This window comes from Micropterus salmoides, unplaced genomic scaffold (assembly GCF_014851395.1).
Source record: "Micropterus salmoides isolate LMB-PRFRI ecotype aquatic unplaced genomic scaffold, ASM1485139v1 Ms_hic_scaffold_13, whole genome shotgun sequence".
NCBI classification, from domain to species: domain Eukaryota; kingdom Metazoa; phylum Chordata; class Actinopteri; order Centrarchiformes; family Centrarchidae; genus Micropterus; species Micropterus salmoides.
In genome coordinates this window covers 9,117,173-9,136,906 of record NW_024040374.1, presented here as the reverse complement: position 1 = coordinate 9,136,906, position 19,734 = coordinate 9,117,173, and the positions used below count along the sequence as shown (strand labels likewise).

The 19,734-nt window shown below is 38.5% G+C and overlaps 1 protein-coding gene across 1 annotated transcript in view; it reads left to right on the top strand.

The window, feature by feature from the left end:
- anos1b (anosmin 1b) overlaps positions 1-19,734 on the top strand; it is a 47,899-nt gene that overhangs the window by 20,511 nt on the left and 7,654 nt on the right. Inside the window, exons 3-8 of the mRNA XM_038715362.1 lie at positions 8,851-8,913; positions 9,582-9,792; positions 11,442-11,626; positions 13,269-13,398; positions 16,434-16,527; positions 17,033-17,276. Of these exons, the coding sequence (XP_038571290.1) occupies positions 8,851-8,913; positions 9,582-9,792; positions 11,442-11,626; positions 13,269-13,398; positions 16,434-16,527; positions 17,033-17,276 (927 nt within the window). The remainder of the gene's footprint in view (positions 1-8,850; positions 8,914-9,581; positions 9,793-11,441; positions 11,627-13,268; positions 13,399-16,433; positions 16,528-17,032; positions 17,277-19,734) is intronic.

Sequence of the window (19,734 nt, the reverse complement as noted above, 5' to 3'; positions counted from 1 at the left end):
AAAGCACTTTGTAACTTGTTTTTGAAAAGTGCTCTACAAATAAAGATTATTAGGGGTCCAAGCCCGAGTGGGTTGGAGACCTGCAAATGCAAGGCATCGCGGTTCCCAGTACAGCGAAGCGGCTGGGAACCCTATTTTTTTTGTTCTCGTTTTCATAATTTTTTTTATTCTTCCATGCATAAAACTCATACTGCGGCCTAGACGGTAACTGCTAGGGACGTGAAACTCCAAGGGTAGGTCCACACACTTCTACCACTAGGGGGCGCTATAACACATTCTTTTGTTGTTTTGCCCCAGAACTCCCGCATACAAAGGCACATATCAAAAACTTATATCCACGTGTTCAGGGGATCGAGCTGAATCTAATGGTATAGGCCACGCCCATTTCGCTACATCGTGATAACTGAAAAACCTATTTTAATTAACTCCTCTGAAGCCGCAAGTCCGATCAATACCAAACTTGGCACGGATAATCTCTGGATCAAGCTGATGGGAGTTTGTAGAGGAAATTGAAATCCAACTAAAATTGGAGGCAAACAAATGTTTGCGAAAAACGCTAAAAACAGGAAGTCATGTCATATCTTAGGTTGGGAATGGCCGATCAACACCAAACTTCAGGACCTTATGTGCCATGCCCCCCTGAGGGGCTGTGCAAAATTTGGTGCAGTTAGCCGCTAGTTGGCGCTATTCAAAAAAAAGCCTTTTGACTTACATGCATTTTATATCTCCATAACCACAAGTCCGATTGACACCAAATTTGGGTCAGTTGTTCCCCATGGGGCCCTGATAACACCTTGGTGCACCTAACAATTTGGTGCACTTTGGCCAAAAGGTGGCGCTATAATCGAAGCTCAAATACCCCATTCATTTCAATAGGATTTTCAACCAAAGGACATTTTGCAGGATAACTACGGCTCACTACATTGCACATTCATAAACCTTATGTCTACGTCTTTGGGGGATGCTGTCGATTCCGATGGTATAGGACACGCCTCTGTGCGATGACGTTTTCATTTCGCTAAATTGCGAAAACTGGAAAACCTATTTTAATTAACTCCTCCAAAGCCGCAAGTCTGATTGACACGAAACTTAGCACAGACCATCTCTGGACCGAGCCGAACAAAGTTTGTAGAGGGAATTTTGATCCGACAAAGAATTTCCCTTTTAGAAGCTTACAAATATTTACAAAAACGCTAAAAACAGCAAGTATAACATATCTCAGGCTTGGAAAGGCCGATCAACACAAAACTTGAGGGCCTTATGTAGCATGCCCCCCTGAGGGGCTGTGCAAAATTTTGTACAGTTAGCCCCTAGTTGGCGCTATGGAAAAAAAATCCCATTGACTTACATGCATTTTATATCCCCATAACCGCAAGTCTGATTGACACCAATTTGGGTCAATTCTTCCCCATGGGCCTCTGATGACACCTGAAAAATTTGATTCAATTCGGATTCTAGGTGGTGCTATAATCGAAGCTGAAAGGCCGTGGAAAATCTCATTGAAGTGAATAGGATTTCCAACCATGACACATTTTGCCTCGGTTTGGAATGGCCGATCAAGACCAAACTTATGCGTGACCTTATTCGTCACGACAGTGGGGCACCCGGGCCGACTCGCTCCCTCCGAGGCTTGGACCCCGCCTAGAACTCGCTTAGAACTGCTTGCAGTTCTAGTTGTTGTTATTATTGTTATTATTATTATTATTATTATTATTATTATTATTATTATTATTATACATATACTAAGCATATTCAATGTATAAATCAAGCGTGTTTGTGCCCACTAAATTGTTCTGTAGAATCTCATTTAGCATATAAGTGCAGTTGCATGTAATAGTCTAGACTATAAAAAGTTGCTTACTGTGAACAGAATAGGTTGTTTCATAATAATTTCATTATTGTTGAAGAAATAAAGTAATTGCTATTTTGTAGATTATTTTAGTTTTTAGTTAATTTTTATCAGTCATTATTTAATGTTCATCTTTTTTAGTGCTCTTTCCTTCTATTGTACATACAGTACTACTACATTAAATGCAGAAGTATTTAAACTACTGAATGTAGCCCTGTAATATCATTAAATCATCATTTGTAAATACATTTTGAGGAGAAGAGGTGAAACCATCAAGGTATACATGAAAAAAAACTAAATGTATATTCAACTTAAGATTCAATAGGAATCTTAAGATTTGAACAGTAATTAGGAACATGTCTACAGTATACTAAACAGATTTCAGTCACAATATTGGTGAGAAATTCGTCAAGGCCTTGGCAAGGCCTATTACTTTTGCCTTTCTTTGTGGCTTTCTTCCTTTCTCACTACATTTTTAATCTCAGGTCAGTATGTGACATCAGTGGGTCTGTATCAACCACTGAACTGCATGTCACATTGTGGGGCCACCAGGTCAGATTTCACAGGAAATCTGCTGGTTTGCTAGAAAACATGGAGATGATGCTGTTCCTTACCTCACAGAGCTTTCAGGTTCTCATGATAGTGGAAGAAATCTGATGCAGAATCACTTTCAAGTATTTTTTTGTATTTAAGAAGGTAAATAAGAGGCTATTTCACAGAGGAAACTCCTTAATTGCAATTATAACCAACAAGGTGTATTTCAAATTAGATAACTTCACGAGATACTTTGTAATACGACGCAGGGTACCCTGAGACTGATATATATATTTATGTATATATGTGTATATATTTGTGTGTATATATATATACACATATATATGTATATATGTATATGTATATGTATGTATGTATGTATGTGTGTATATATATATATAAGATGCGAAGAGATGCGAACTAGGTTGATTGGTGACCCTAAATTGCCCTTAGGTGTGACTGGTTGTTTGTGTGGCCCTGCGATGGGTTGGCGACCTGTCCAGGGTGTACCTCACCTTTCGCCCGATGTAAACTGGGATTGGCTCCAGCCCCCCACAACCCCATGAGCAGGATAAGTGGTTGACGATGGATGGATTGATATTTTATTATTTAATATTGCCAGTGGTACACAATTCTTATTGTGGCAGCTTGTGTGTAGCCAACATTTAACTTTAGAGATAATTTGGCTTCTTTTTTTAAATAGAAGAAATACTTATAGAAATTAGTTTTGTAGAAAACATATTTGTCAAATTAAGATACAGAAAACAGTATTGCTAGTATAAAAAAGTATGGTTATAATATTGGCACTTGGTACTAGAGACAGTTTTTGCACCGACACTATAGGTATAGTACAAACAATACCCAATTCTAAATGTTGCACATATGTACTGTAGGGTAGAAAGTACAAAATAAACTCTGAGCAACTGATGACAAGCTGAACACATAAATTAACATAAATAGTCTTTTATATTGCACAGCGTATGGAGATTGAGCACATCTGGTCTTATGCTTTCTTTGTCTCTCTCTCTCTCTCTCTCTCTCCCTCTCTCTTTCTCTCTCTGGACCTGGTTCACTATTTGTCTTTCATCTCTTCTCTCCTTTTCAACTGACACTCACTTCTCCCCCCCATTCAGTATGAAACCACATCTCTCCTCCCCTACCTCCCCCATTTCCTCTCCTCCTTCTTGTTGAGTGTGGCTGTCATCCCTCTATCGTGGCAGGTGAGGCCATAAAACAGCAGGAGAGGCCAGCGGAGGGCCTAGAGACAAGGTGTGTGTGTTTATGTGTGTGTGATTAATTATTATACAGATATCTGAGGAGCTCCTATGCAAACTGCGCACACATACAGACACATACATGGTCATTAATCTAGGTGCTGTCGTAACAGTGTGTTGGTGTGTTGGTGTGTGAACAGTAACATCTCTGACCTTTAACCTCTGCTGTGTCTGCTGCGCTCTCTCTCACACACATAACTCATCATGTCGCCTTCAAGGCCAAAAGTATCTGTTCGTCTCTCAGCTCCTCTTACAGAAATACAGTACTTTTCATTGATTTATAACATCCACGTGATATTTGAGAGTGTAAGGTGTGTAACCATGTACACCACAAGTGTCAGCTTAAATCCATTACCTTCTATTCCCCTTTTTTCCTCTTTCTCTCCCTATTGTGCTATTGACTATATAAAAAACATTTTATGTTACATGTAGTATTGCATTAAATATTTAATAACTAAAAGTATAGGTTGTAAGAGTATTTGATTATTACTAGTAAGGTATGTGTAAAGTATCAAATGTCAAAGTACTCCTTTTGCAGAATGGACACTGTTAGTATTATATTAATATATTATTGTATTATTTTTACTTATACATTAACATTTGAGCAATATTTAAATGTTTTAGCTGTTCAAGGTGGTGCTAACTTTAACAACTTTATGTATTGTTAATCCAATAATAATGCATCATACCTTATAAAGTGGTTTTATGTTTTGTATATAAAATTATGCAAAACTATAAATATCAAATAAATATGGAGTGGAAAGTACAGCATTTTCCTCTGAAATGTGGTGAAGATAAAGTATTAGGTAGCATAAAATGGAATGTATTTCTGTACAGTACAGTCCACAGTCGATGTACAATACAATAAAATACAACTTTAATGTCCACTGTGGTCAAAATGTGTCTTTGATTTCAACCACAAGTAGTCTATGTAATCAAAAGTTAATATTAAACTGTAAAAACAGGGAGAGATTTAAGACAGCAAGTAAAATGTAAAACATTAACTTCAATAAAACATACATAATGTCCGTGTACACTGTAGCCTATGGGGTAAACTGCATGCAGTGCGTAAAAAAGTACAGTTTCAGGTAAGTATTCCAATTTCAGTGGGGGAATATCTTTTTTAAACAACACCAACAGAGCAATACTTATTAATGATGTTTATTTCAAGAGTTAGAATTCATTGTTATCTAAAATATGATGTAAGAGTGTGTTAAGTTAACTAGTTTTGGGGGCATTTTTGCTTTTGTTAGATACTATCCAGTAGAGACAATGACAGGAAAAAGGACTTAGACCTGTGATGTTGGGATTGAATCTATTATCTATTCCTCTATTGTCCTCTATTAAAAACATCTCAATTCTGATGGAGTACAACTCCCACACCTGCTTATGATAATTTAACTGGCTGTGTTGACCACTCAAAATACGCTGCGCTTATGTTTAAAAATAAAATGTACATACCAGGATTACATTTACATGCTCGTACAGTTTTAATTGTTTTAAAAGCCTTAAAACGCCTGTGGACTTGGCGACAACATCCAACAATGAACTAAAGTGGGTGTTGAAGTTTTAGCGTTAGAGGAGAGGAGGATATGTCAGGGAGAGCAGAAGAAGAAGGATTATAAGGGTATTGAGGTGAGGCAAGGAAGAAGGCTGAGAAAGGCAGCACATAGATGAGAGGTCAAGGAGGAGAACAGGAGGAGTAATAATGAGAAGAAAGGAGACAAAAGAACAGACGATTATGGAAAGGCATGGGAGGGGCAGAGAGGAATAGGGGAGGTAAAGGACGAGAGGAGAGGAATGAAAAATTAAACATGTCTGTAACTGATCAAAGTGGCAGCAAAGGAGGAGGTGGAGTACAGGGTGGGCTGGGTTTGAATGTAAGATGAAGTGGAAAAAGGTGACTTATTGGTTGGTTGGTGTGTGTGTGTGTGTGTGTGTGTGTGTGTGTGTGTGTGTAGGAGGTGTTTTGGGAAGATTTTGACAACATGAGCAGCATATGGTCAGTGAAAAGACCCACGAGAGCACCATAAAGAAGCACATCACACTTTAGGATCTGGATACTGTGTGAGTGTGTGTTTGTTTGTTTGTGTGTCTTCTCTTATCTCCCTGTCTCCTCATACTTAGACTCCTTGTGGAATGCATAATTACCTTACAGAGAAGAGAAGGGGAAAATAACTTAAAGTGATACAAAAATGTGGCTTTGAAAGGTTTGTAATTTATATGGCAGTTTCAGTCCATAGAAACTTGCACACATCGCATCATTGCTGTCAATTCGTATGGTAAGGGTGTTCCTAACAGTCATATTTTGTGCCAAAAAATTGATGTTTATTGATGTTGAGCAGGACCTCGGCATTCTAACATGATTGGAGTGGGTGTTTCACCATATTCCACCAAGGCCATCTAGACTGGTTGTGATGCCTAACGGGGTACCTGTCAAAACACCCACAATGATTGTTTCTGATGAAATACCACACAATGGGAAACTTGACACAGTGATGTGCATCAACTCTCCTGAAAAGCAGCAATTTTATGACTTTCACTCCCCAGATTATTCAATTCAGTTTTATTTATATAGTGCCAATTCATAACCAAAGGTATTTCATTGCACATGCTATATATAGGTCTAGACCATTCTCTTTGTAATAATATTTAATATGAAATATTAACAGTTCCCACCTTAGCACTAGCATTAGCACATCCCAACATCTGTACAGTACCCTGACAACTTCTTCCGTCTGTAAATTTCCGGTTTGTAACGCATGTGTAATGATACTACTGGAGGTTGCAACTGACCACTATATTCATTATTGTTTAATCAAAAAATGTCAGAAAATGGTGAAAAATGCTCATCACATTTCCCAAAGCCTAAGATGACATCTTAAAATGTTTTGTTTTGTCCGACCAGCTGTAAACCCCACCCAGATATATTCAGTTTACTATCAGTTTTTCCTTAAAAAACAAACAAACTAAACATTACTATGGTGATGGATCAGTGGGTAAGACACCTACCTTTGATGTGGGAGATCTGGGTTCAATTTCCACTGCAACACATACACCAATGTGTCCCTGAGCAAGACACTAAACCCCTAGTTGCTCCAGAGGTGTGCAACCTCTGACATATCAACTGTAAGTCGCTTCGGATAAAAGAGTCAGCTAAATGAGTAAAAGTAATTACATATTATCAACATATTGTAAATTTTCTTTCAATTAATGAATTGCTAATTGTTGAAGCTCTAGATGTATAGTTTTGACACCTAAATATACTATATACTAATTTTAGCATAGAATATATTGTACATGAAAGTGTTGTATGAACTTCTGTAATGTTACCAGAACACTTAACTTATGAAATCAACATGCACATGTTACAAAAAAACAAATGATGTGCTATGGTGACTCTTACAGTCTACAGATTAATGCATTTTACATTTAGCAGACACTTTTATCCAAAGCAGCTTACGATTGCTATATATGTCAGCAACTAGGGGATAAGTGTCTTGATCAGGGACACATTGGTGGATGGGTCAGAATAGGGGATCAAACCCGGGTTGCTCACACCAAAGGCATGTGTATTATCCACTACCCCATCACCACCCTGCACGGTCTGAACTCAAGTTAGACGTACCCGAGGATGGAGGCAGTAAGATGTAAGCTAATAGCAAAATAACTTTATTCATATAAAGTTCCATCCATCCATCGTCAACCGCTTATCCTGCATAGAGGGTCGCGGGATTCCTAAAGTTTTGTTTACCTATTTATTAGACTATATAAAAGAAGTTAAATAAGTGAAGGACCCAAAAAGTTATAAAATCAAGAAAAAGCTGTGGAAAAGCTTTTGAAAGATGTTCACTGATTTCCGTCTTTGGAACACACTGGAGAAGGAGTTTGATATTTTGATTTTTATATTCTCCCTATTGGAATCCATGTGTCTGAGCTGACCACAGCCATTGTTCTCTGTGGAGAAGCAAACTACAACCTTTTAACAGCCACATTTCAAGCATACAGAGCAAGAGTGTTTCATACTCAAAATAGAGATTTTGTGATGGCGTATCACTTTAAGTTTACCCAAACTTTTTCTTCCATGACTTAAATGAAATGACCCGACTGTACAACATTAAATGGCTATCATGCTGAGACTCCATTTTATGTTTCAGAGGTTTAGAAACCAGCACATGTGGCTTCACTGGCTTTGGTTTGTTGGTGCTGTATGAATCCCAATGACATATTAGTAAGTAGTAGTATGCATGAAATGAAAGTTTACACGGTTGACATTTGAAATAATAGTCAAATTAATAGTCAGTCTGCAAACAAACCTATTTAAAACAGCTTTTGGAGAAGATGTGTCTTCCAACAGTAGCCATTTACGTCTAAGTTTAAGGATTTTATGGCTTTTTGTTGATTCTGTTTGTTCCCCTGAAATCAGTGAGATGGAATAAATTGGAGAAATGATTGAAGCCAGACACACTGGGGAGCTGAGAGAGACAGACAGAGGGAGTGCTAAAGGAGGGGGGAGGAGGTTGGGGGTGAAACCGCAGTTTTTATATGTTGTCTGGTTTTAATTTGGTAAGAGGCATCATTCACCAGTTCACTGAGGTGGCAAACCAGATGAGTGTGTGCATGTGTGCTTTAGGAGTGTGTGTTTCTTTTGTGTTCCCTACCTGCTTTAACACAGACAGCTCTGTCTCTGCAAATGCTAAAACCCTCCGACATTGTCATTTATCTATTTTATATCTTGTTTGTTAAATCTGCACAAAAAACTGATGTGTAAAAAGACAATTCAACAAAAGGTGTTGAAAGTTGCCATTCAATAGAGTGAAAACAACACTCTAGGAAGTCTCACAGCTAATATAGGTAAATTTGTTTTTTGTTCAAATGGTGAACTAATGTTTTAGAATGTGTTGATCTATGTGTATTTGCTGGAATCATACACAACATCAATATAGTGATAACTTCCATTTGGCCAAAAAAATACACCATTCCTTCCAAGCATTCACTACATATATACAGTAAGTCTGGACAGATGTGAACTGAAACTTGATTGGTCTGCAGAGGCATACAACCATGGGTCAGTAATTGTAGTTTACTCATTTTATCATGTGTGATGAAAGGAGTGTAAATTGTGAAAGCCTTACTTTTATTGTGCATAAACCCTCATATTTTGTTTATTTCTTTTTGTTTATTCACGTGTAGTGTCTTCAACCATGCAAAGAATTGTGGGAAACCAGAAAGGTGCTTTCTCCAAAGTCCTGTGAGGTAAGACAGAAAGACAGTGCATAGTGTGTGTGTGTGTGTGTGTGTGTGTGTGTGTGTGTGTGTGTGTCAAAACACCCTTGGTGGCAGTGTCACTCCTACACCAGAAACTTGCTTTTGTTGGCACCATGAAGCGGTTTGACTGCGCACACCATGAATGAGCATTCCTGTGTGTGTTTATGCAAGCTTATATGTGTTATGAATAACATGTTTGTGAGCTTTTGATTGTATAAATGTGAAAGTGTGTCTTTTGTGTGTGTGTGTGGCCCTAAATGATTGTTTGTAAAGCCAGTCACTGTGGTTTTAGGATAGATTCGTTTTTTTTTTTTTTATCTCAATAGCTGAAGCATGTTACTGGCTGGATGGCTGACTGGCTGGCTGGTTAGGAACACAGGGTAATTCAGAGCTATTAGCTAAAGCTTGGGTTTACATTTTGCTGATCTGCAGCCATGTGCACAGACACAGAGATACACACACACACACACACACACACTCACACACACACACACACACACACACACACACACACCATTTAGACCAGCTCTAAAGGGCTGCCTTCAAAGAGTGAGTAGGAGTTTACCAAAGGAATCACTTTCACCTTTGCTGTATGATTTTCTGCCATCATATGTATGTTTATATATTACATATTATATCCGTTGTGTGTCTCTCAGAAGCAGCAGACAGAGTGTGTGACGAGCAGGGAGTTTCTGACCTCTCTGAGGTTGTCTCGTCAGGGTGACTGCCCTCAGCCTCAGCGAGCCACCGGGTTCGCAGCAGCCTGCGTGGAGAGCTGCTCGTCAGACCAGCATTGTCCCTCCCCCAGGAAATGCTGCTCAAATGGCTGTGGACACACTTGCCAGGCCCCAGCCAATCTATATAAAGGTAAAGGCAAGTCTCTGGCAGCTAGCTGGGTCTTGCTCATAACATCTTGTGGGCTTTATGATCAAAGGCTGTTGCACTGATGGAAAAATGTAGAACATTTAAAAAATTAATTAATTGTTTTTGATTGTTTCAGTAAACATAACATTGTGCTAAAAAGGATCTACACTGAACAAAATTATAAACGCAACACTTTTATTTGTGCCCCCATTCCTGTCAAAATCTGTGGTAGTGAGCGCTTCTCATTTGCCGAGATAATCCATCCACCTCACAGGTGTGGCATATCAAGATGCTGATCAGACAGCATGGGTATTGCACAGGTGTGCTTTAGACTGGCCACAATAAAAGGCCACTCGAAAATGTGCAGTTCCATCACACAGCACAATGCCACAGATGTCGCAAGTTTTTAAGGTAGTGTGCAATTGGCATGCTGACTGCAGAAATGTCCACCAGAGCTGTTGCCTATGAACTGAATGTTCATTTCTCTACCATAAGCCGTCTCCAAAGGTGTTTCAGAGAAATTGGCAGTACATCCAACCGGCCTCACAACCACAGACCACATGTAACCACACCAGCCCAGGACCTCCACATCCAGCATCTACACCAAGATTGCCTGAGACTAGCCACCCAGACAACTGCTGCAACAACCAAAGAATTCCTGCACAAACTGTCAGGAACTGTCTCAGGGAAGCTCATCTGCATGCTCGTCGTCCTCATCTGGGTTTCGACCTTACTGCAACTTCGCACAGCCACTGAAGAGGAGTGGACCAGCACTCCACAGGCCATGATCAACAACCTGATCAACTCTATGCGAAGAAGATGTGTTGTATTGCATGAGGCATATGGTGTTCACACCAGATAATGACACCGGACACCCCCGGACGCCTCCAATACAGTGAAACTGCACTTTTTCGAGTGACCTTTTATTGTGGCCAGCCTAAGGCACACCTGTGCAATACCTATGTTGTCTGATCAGCTTCTTGAGATGCCACACCTGTGAGTTGGATGGATTATCTTGGCAAAGGAGAAGTGTTCACTAACAGATTTTGTCAGATTTGTGAACAATATTTGAGAGAAATAGGCCTTACATAGAGAAAGTTTTAGATTTTTGAGTAATTATAATAAAAAAATTAATTATTAATTTTGTTTGAGTAATTATATATTTCTAATTAAATATTGTTTGAGTGATTATATATTTTGCTTATTATTGCTGACACTTTTGGTGTACCAGTTATGTGGGTTTTACCTTTAAACCACTTATCAAGTCATTTTAGTGAATGTCAATAACAATTACTACCTGATCAATGAGATCATCCTAATTCTTATTTATAAATGGGTATTAATTAAAGCATTAACTATATATCGTATGTTCAATAATAATCAGATATGAAATGTTTGAGACATCCTCTTAGCTCTAATGCTTGATGACATCTGTAGCACCTGTTCCTCATGTCACTATCTTGATATTCAAGTGATGTCATTTTTATTTATATGTCCCATAATCACAAAAATACCCTTTTATACTTAGACCATCGATCTCAGATTCAGTTAGTATTCTTTGTGTTATTTAAATAATTTGCTTATCATCACTTTTCTGTTTTGCCTTTCTAAATAATCTAAACAAATCTGTTCTTTCTCTTGTGTCCCTCCAGGTGTTCCTCTGAAGCCTCGCAGAGAGATGAGCTTCGTGGAGGATTCAGAAGGTCATGTGAAGATGGTGTGGGTGTCAAAGTTCAATGTCAGCGTGGAGCCGATTGTTTACATGCTACAGTCCCGCTGGAACGTTGGGATTCATCCCAGTGAAGATCACGCCTCTCCATGGACTACTGTTGCCATGGTAACTACAGTTATCAGCAGCCTCACCATCTTTCACCAGGGTCTTTATTTGAAGAGTAGAACGTGTGAGATATTAAAAACATAAAAGAATTGGAAAGGAACTACTCATTGATGTGAGGTGTACAATGATGTAATTGATGTAGTAATGTATTGGTGTTTTTTTCTTATCATATTTATAGTGATATTGTATCATCCTGTTAATGTCACTCTCTCTACATTACTGGGGGATATTAGTTGTGTGGATGTTGATGTATTGAAGTGGATAGCTACAAAAAAGCATGGATTCTGTCTAACTAGCAACTTTGAGTTTTTGAAACTATAAAAATTTCCTGTGCCTTTAACTGTGGAACAACACCACAAGGTTTGTAACATATCTTTACCTCATAACTCTCAATTTGCCTCGAATGATGAAACTTCTCAGCTATGGAGATGGATGTTAGACTAGTTTCCACCTCATTCGTCTGCTGCCTTGCTGTCTAAACCTCTCCACCCCAGTCAGTCTCTCATTCTGCCAGGGTAAACCTTATTTCTGTGTGTCTGCGTGTGTGTGTGTGTGTGTGTGTGTGTGCGCGCACTGCACGTCCGTGTGTGTGCCTGTGTGAGGTTAGGTAAATAAGCAGAGCTTAAAAAGGAACCACAGGCAGCCACAGTGGTTCCACCGGCTGAATCTGAATGACTGAACGCTCATTATAGACTTAAATAGATGGCAGCTCGTGTCTGTTAGTCTGTGTGTGTGTGTGACTGTGTGTGTGTGATTGTGGATGAGTAGATTTTAAGCAGTGATTACATTTGCACTGTCAGGGAGACAAAACATGTGAATCTTTAGCAATTTTAACATTTTGGCAAATCATTTGATTTCACTATTGTCAGATAGAATTCCAAACAAACTGTTTATGTGACTTTCTAATTCATTAACTTGTGAAACGTATATCTAAAAGTACACATGGATTTCTGTCATGTTTTTGAAATAATTTGGATTTGTGAGATATGAATATTTGTGCCTAAAGTGGGCTGTTTCTATTTACAATACAGACAGTCATAATAACTGATTTCAGTATTAAAACATGTAGGAATTGGAATAATGAATAGTTTGACATTTTGGGAAATATGTGTATTTGCTGTCTTGCAGAGAATTAGACAAGAAGATTGATAACACTCTCATGTATGTTAGATATGTCGCTAACCTCATCAGCAGGGTCAAAAGCTAGGTTTTTATCACCTTAGGATTGATATTTTCTGTTTCTTATCCTCCAAGATATTATATATTCACCTTTGTAAGTTATATAGTAAAGTATCAGTTTGTTTTGCCCTATCTGGTTGAAAGTTTCGAGCCTGTCCACACCAGCATCACTGATGGGTAGGGTGTTGTCAGAAGTGTACGTTGTTGCACCTGTAACCACACACAACAGCGTTGTTAGTGTTGTGTCCTGGAGTACACCTGTACATCGCTGTGGTAAGGTGAGAAGTTAAGTTAATCCCCTGGAGACAAGCAAGGGGTGTTCTATTCTGTTATGAACCAAATTTAATTTTATCTGTTAGATGAAGGTAAGTAATGAGACTATAAATGCTCAAAATCTTGCACAGAAAGTATTTTTCTGTCGTGTACCTAGTCATTGTAATATGTGATGTGTTTGTATTTTTAGACCCTTTCTGAAGATGTGGTTTTGTCAGATTTGAGACCTCAGCGCTGGTATCAGTTCAGAGTAGCAGCCATCAACAGCCACGGCAGCAGAGGCTTCACCACACCCAGCAAACACTACATCTCCAGTAAAGGTAATACAAACACGTGCTCTCATTTTCTTGTTGTTATGAGTGTCCTACAGAGGTCGATGATTCCTCCTGCATGTTTCCGTTACATATCTGTGAATTTTGATATTCTGTCATGAGAAACTGAGCAAAACACAGTTCCATTAGTGTAATTTTATGAGATATTTCACCTCTCTAAGGGAAAGTCAGCAACACAGGAATATTTCCTTTCCTGCCCTTCCCTGTTCTTTCTCTCTCTTTCACTCAGAGTTGATGGATAAGGTACATACAGCAGAAAAAATATCAGGCAGTCCATAAAACACAGACAGGAAACAGAAAATACACACAACTGTACGTGCACACATTCACATACTGTACACATACTAATTCAGTTGGTTTAGTGCCAGAGTGAAATCCCTGGTGATCAGTGAGACAGGGTGCAAGTGAGAGTAAGACAGTCACACACACACAAACTGTAGGAGGTCCTTGCTCTAATGCTTAGCAGACGTAGGTCATATTGGTGTTGTGCCAGGATTGGCTAGCGATATGAATTCCCTGCCAGGATTGGCTAGAGCATGTTTGTATGTGAATAATGACTTCAGGTTGGACCAAGCTTTGGAAAAAGGTTCTTTATCAGTTGAGCACTTATGAAAGATTATGAAGAGTTGTCTGAGATAGCATTTTCCATCGCGTTTAGAGAATATAGAACCTGTGCCATTGTGTACTAAAATTTATTTGGCAGCTACTGGTGGCCCATCAAGGTATTAAAGAAATAGTCGGAATTCTGCTTCTTTGGGCTACACATAAAACAAGTGCTTTGGTAAGCATTGCATGTTTTTTTATACATGTTTAGCAAACCACAACATAAGATAACGGAAATCAGTTTCAACCTAGTGACACTGGAGAAACCACAACATCTTTGAAACAACCATGAAAGAATTAGACTTTTATTGGACAATTAAAAGATGGGAAATGAGCCTTTTAGAGGAATTTACAGTATTACATGTGCTCTACTAGTATCACAAATGTGCTAGCAGTGTAGGACCCAAATGCAGACATCGGAGAACGAGCAGGTGCAGATCAAACATTTAATAACAAAGTCAAAATACATTAGGTTTATGGGATGATCAGGCAGGCACAGATCAAAACCACTGAAAGCACTCCAAATCAGGCAAACAAATCCAACAGGGAAAAGGCAAAATCCAAAAACAGGCAGGGTCCAAAAACACATCAATTTATTTTATTATAAGCTAAGCTAACCGGTTGCTGGCTGTAGCCTAATACACAACAGACATGAATGAGAGTGGTATTGACCTTTTCATCTTTCTACAAGAAAGCAGGTAAGCACATATCCCAAAATGCTGAATTAGTCCTTTAAGACATGGGGTGTGTGTGTGTGTGTGTGTGTGTGTGTGCGCGTGCGCGTGTTAAACCTTTCATATGTCTATTCAGTTTGAGGACCAGGGTTAAAGTTTAAAGACACACACAAATTATAAATACCAGCTGATCAGTGTCTTGTGTTTCCAGTTCATTGGTGTGATTAGTCAGGGACTAGAGGTCAGGGGTCACAAATCAGGAAGCTGGCAGATGTCAGGATGGTTGAAGTTCCTCCGCTGTGACCTGATGCTAACCAGAGAGAGAATTTGAATGTGAAAAATTCCTTTTCCTGTTTATTCAGATATTAGGGTTGCACAGGACTTGCCAGCTGTAATTATGAGGGAATGTCTGGACCAGAAAACTCATCTTGATGTCTTCATCTCATGAAACAATGGATTGAGCACACATAATGAAAAAGACATCAGAGAAGAACATTTGTTTTGGTTCTGATCTGACAATTACTGCTGGCACTGAGAGACACCATGCTTATTGCAAAGAAAATGCATACAAACTGGCCAGGTCTTGCAGCCCTAATATGCTGCCCTAACTTTTATCTCTGCATCTGTGTCAGCCAAGCACAGCCTGGGGCCCGTGGGAGTCCTGCCATGGGGGGATGTATTTCTAATCAGATACATTTTGTAGTTTTAATCAAATGCAGGAGTGGGGTTTGAGGTTCTAATAAGATACAGAGCCAGTGTTGAAAGTGCAGCGACCTCAGGATTTAATCTTGAGGACAAACAGTGACTACTGGTGGTCGCCTTTAGTCTGTGCTGTGTGTCCGATTCTCTTTTCAAAATAATTGTAACTCAATTATTTGATCGACCCCTCAGCCTGTTTTTATTTTCCATTTAACTCTTTTAACCCTGATTGTACACTGTACTGTAACTTTTACTGTCCTGTTTTACCCTGTTTTAATGTGTATTTTTTTCAATTTCCCTATGTTGCTTTTAAACTTTTTTATATTTCTCTGTTGCTTTTATGTTTTATGTAAAGCACTTTGAATTACCTTGTTGTTGAAATGTGCTATACAAATAAACTGGCCTTGCCTTGCTGTGGTAGCTCCTCCAGTATCGCTCACCTTTGATGCTGTAAATCTAATTGGCTTTGTAGACTTGTAGATACAGACCAAGCAGAAATTAGCCTTTTCCGAAAGGGCTTTTTTATTTTGTTCCGCTGCAGCACATTAAACATCAAGCTATTGGACAATTCAGTCAAGCTGGGGAATGGCTTCTGCTTTGTGGGAATCAGGATCTTAGCCCCATAAATAAATTTTCATGTAGTTTTAATGCTTCCTTACCACTGGGGCAATATAACAACAACAGATCTGTTTGCTGTCCTCTCCTTTTTACAGATTCATTTGATTTATTGACTCCAATGTCTTCTGACTGTCCACCTGCCAAAATACCCATGAAAGAAGCTCTGAGTTAATGAAAAACTTACCTTCAATTATTACGCTCACAGCAAGAAGCTTAACAAGAGGCTGTTTTTTTTCCTGACTTTATTGTCTTGGGTTTTGCCTCTCTGTTACATCCAAGATGTCCTGTCTTTTGGTGGTGGTTGTCAGAGAAGACGACATGCAGGCACTGCTCAGGGCGGAAAACGTTCCTAATACCTTTTTTATTTTGAAGATAATTTCTGCCAATACTCTCTTGACAGCATTTTTCTCTGACCATCTCTCTCTGCAGACCCCTCACCTCCAGAACCTCCAATAAATGTCAGAGTGAGCAACCAGACACTATACTGGACTGATTCACAACCAGGGACCCAGTTCACAGAAAGGTATCTCAATAGATGAAAGCTGAATAAATAGATCAATTCCTTTGCTATTTTCCTTGGCGAGTTAATTTTATGCATCCTTTTAGGACTGCAAGCTGCCCATGTTGTCAAGTGGATAGTCAATGCCTGTTTAATGCAAATTAGAATTCATCCTTGTTCAATAATATATGGCAGCATCTTTTCAATTTGTGTGTTGTAATGCTAAACAAAATCATATAAGTTCAGATTATGTCTTGAATCAGCACCAATATTCCAATAAAAAATGTAATACCAGAGGTGAGAAATTCAATTTTAGCTTCTGTTCAACCTGATGATAAAATATCTGAAGCTGTAAATGAAAACCCAACATTAAAAGCAGTTGACAAACAAGTGCTGCATTTATTTGTCACTCAGTGCAACTTGTTCAACATTTACTTCTAAAGTTGACTTAAGGAAGTATATTTCTTTCTACTTTATTACCATAAATGTGTTTACATCCATGTTGTAATTTGTTGCTTTCTCTGCTTAGGTCAAGGGGAAGTGGGGTCACAGTGGCAGTCTTATTAAGCTGGGACCCCCCCAGAGAGGGAGACCTGCCAGTCCACAACTACAGAGTCACCTGGATGTCTCGACATACACACACAGTGCACAAACACACACACACGCTGCATGCACACACACGTACAGTGCACAATAACATGCACACACGTCCTACACTCTCACGCACACCAGAACAGGGCAAAAAGGAGAGCAACAGCAGAGTGACTCAGGGGGTAAGGAAACATTTTTATAAATGTAATTAATAAAGTGATTAACTCCATTTGAACTCACACAATCATCCAAACGCTACCCTCAGTATTTACTGTATGAAATGATGGGTCATTTTAGAGAGGGATTCAACAAGTATTTTCTTTAGTGAATGTAGTTTCAAAATATGTATTATAATCCCACTTTCAGTATTTCTGTTTCTGTTAAAGGGTAACTTGACTAACTAACACAATCCCTGCGGGCAATTGCGCACTGTCAGAATACATCCACTAAAGTTGTTTTTGCCACTGACAGATTAAGATTGTTATTATAAGTGTCTGAAACATTATAGAAAGGGTCCATACAGAGATAGACCTCTTGTAAAGAGTAAAATCCTTTTTGTTTAACCAGAAACAGCCGCTATATTGCTCTGTTCAAAGCCACCAGACTCTCTTGACAAAAACAGTAATTTTACCTGGAGTTGCCTCAGTAATTTAGTTGTTAAAAATGCCAACGTTACTCTTTACATTTTTGAAAATCATTGACTATATGATATGCATAATATTACATTCATATCTAGATTGTAATGTGGTAATGTGGATATTGTCTAAATGGCGTACACACTTACATAATCACATATTTATACTTCTATACCTCTGAGGACCCACAACCTGCTTACCCTACCTGTAAACCAAATTGTAACATTAAAGGAACAGTTTAACATTGTGGGAAATATGCGTTTGTGCTCAGAGTTAGATGAGAAAACTGATACCACTCTCATGTCTGTATTATGAATATAAAGCTACATCCATGGTGATGGTGCAACGGATAAAGCTCTAATGCTTAGTAATTAACATGTTATATGTAATTTCTAAAAACTTTCCAGGGGAATATAGAGACTATTTCTTGGCCAAAAGCAGTGACTTTTTGGTGTTTCCCCTGGTTTCCTGGCAACCTCACAGTGACAACAAGACTTTAGGCCAAGAAAAGAGATCTTCTGATTATATTCTTGGCAAGAAAAGAATTTAGCAAAATGTTGAGCTAACTAATCTTTAACCATAAAACTGAGTATTAACCCAAAAGCAGCCCTTTGACGTGAATACCGGGGCAAAATTTCTCAACTTCTGAAAAAAAAAAAACCCACCTCAGTTTGTAGGTTGAAATACACACAAACACCACACACAGAAGATCTGTTACTGCACCTGAGAGATTTTACTAGGTCTGTAAATACATGCACCAGACACACATGTGCATACATTCCTTGTTGTATCCTGGTTGTGATTATTGCAGTGATTTTATAGGCCTCTGCAGTGCTCTAACCGGACAGGTTCTATAAACGGCTACTGTATGCACGTGGTGTTGCAGACTGGATGAACTAATTTAACATGATCATAGTAACTTTTATGTTGTGTATGAATGTACAACATTACAAGTCAAACTCCTTCATATCCATTCTTAATATTAGACATTACATTATTATTAAAGCATGTTGTGCTGGACCACCTGTGGCTAGTAAAAAATCCTAAAAACATTTGGTCAAAAAATATGTGCTTTTCTGCATAATTGTTGAATGTGCATACTTAAAACTTTTTTTGATTAAAGTTTTTAAAGATTATTCAGGTTTTTGAGATGTGGTTTTATGATATTGCATGCTGATATAGTTTTTTTAGATCTAGTTTTGACATACTCACTATGAAATCGCTGTTTGGCACGATTTCCCATTACTTTTACAAACATTTTTTGCATATGTTCCTTGTGGATCTAAAAATGCAATATTGTCCTCAGACAGATATGCCATTATCTTTGTGGGACATAACTTTGTTAGAGTGCCATGACAACATGCAGGCATATACAGCGGTGAAATAACAGGACAACTTAGCCATGTGGATTGACTGACAATGCAGAGAAGTGGCATTCCTGACTTTGGATAACGTGTTTAACTCAAGTCAAAGCATCTGGGAATGTACTGACAACATGCTAGTCACTACAGCACGAGGGGCATTAGTGAGTGAGCATCAGTTTTCATAGAAGTAAAGCATAAGATCTGTGCAAAGGTAGTTATATGACTGATGTTTAGATTATTATCCATTACTGTAGCAAGCCACCACAACATGTACATGTGATAACAAGCATTAGATTAAGAGAATGATGGGATGGGAAGTTACTTTAAAGTAATGAAGCAACCCATTGCTGTCTTGTTGTTGCTCAATTTAAAGGGTAACTTCTAACTTCTTAAGAAATACATGTTTCTTGCTGTACTCTTGAAATTATATTTAATACAGCAATAACAGTCAATAACAGAGGGCGGATTTTGCTATTATGATTATAGGTGTGATGATGATGTAATAAGTCCAGTCAGCAGCACCAAAATACCCATAATCACAGTAAACAACACAGATATTGCAGCTTTGACGCAACAGTTATGAATGCCTGTGTAGTGACTGAACATTTTTTCTTCACATTAGTGAAAAGACCTCTTTGCAC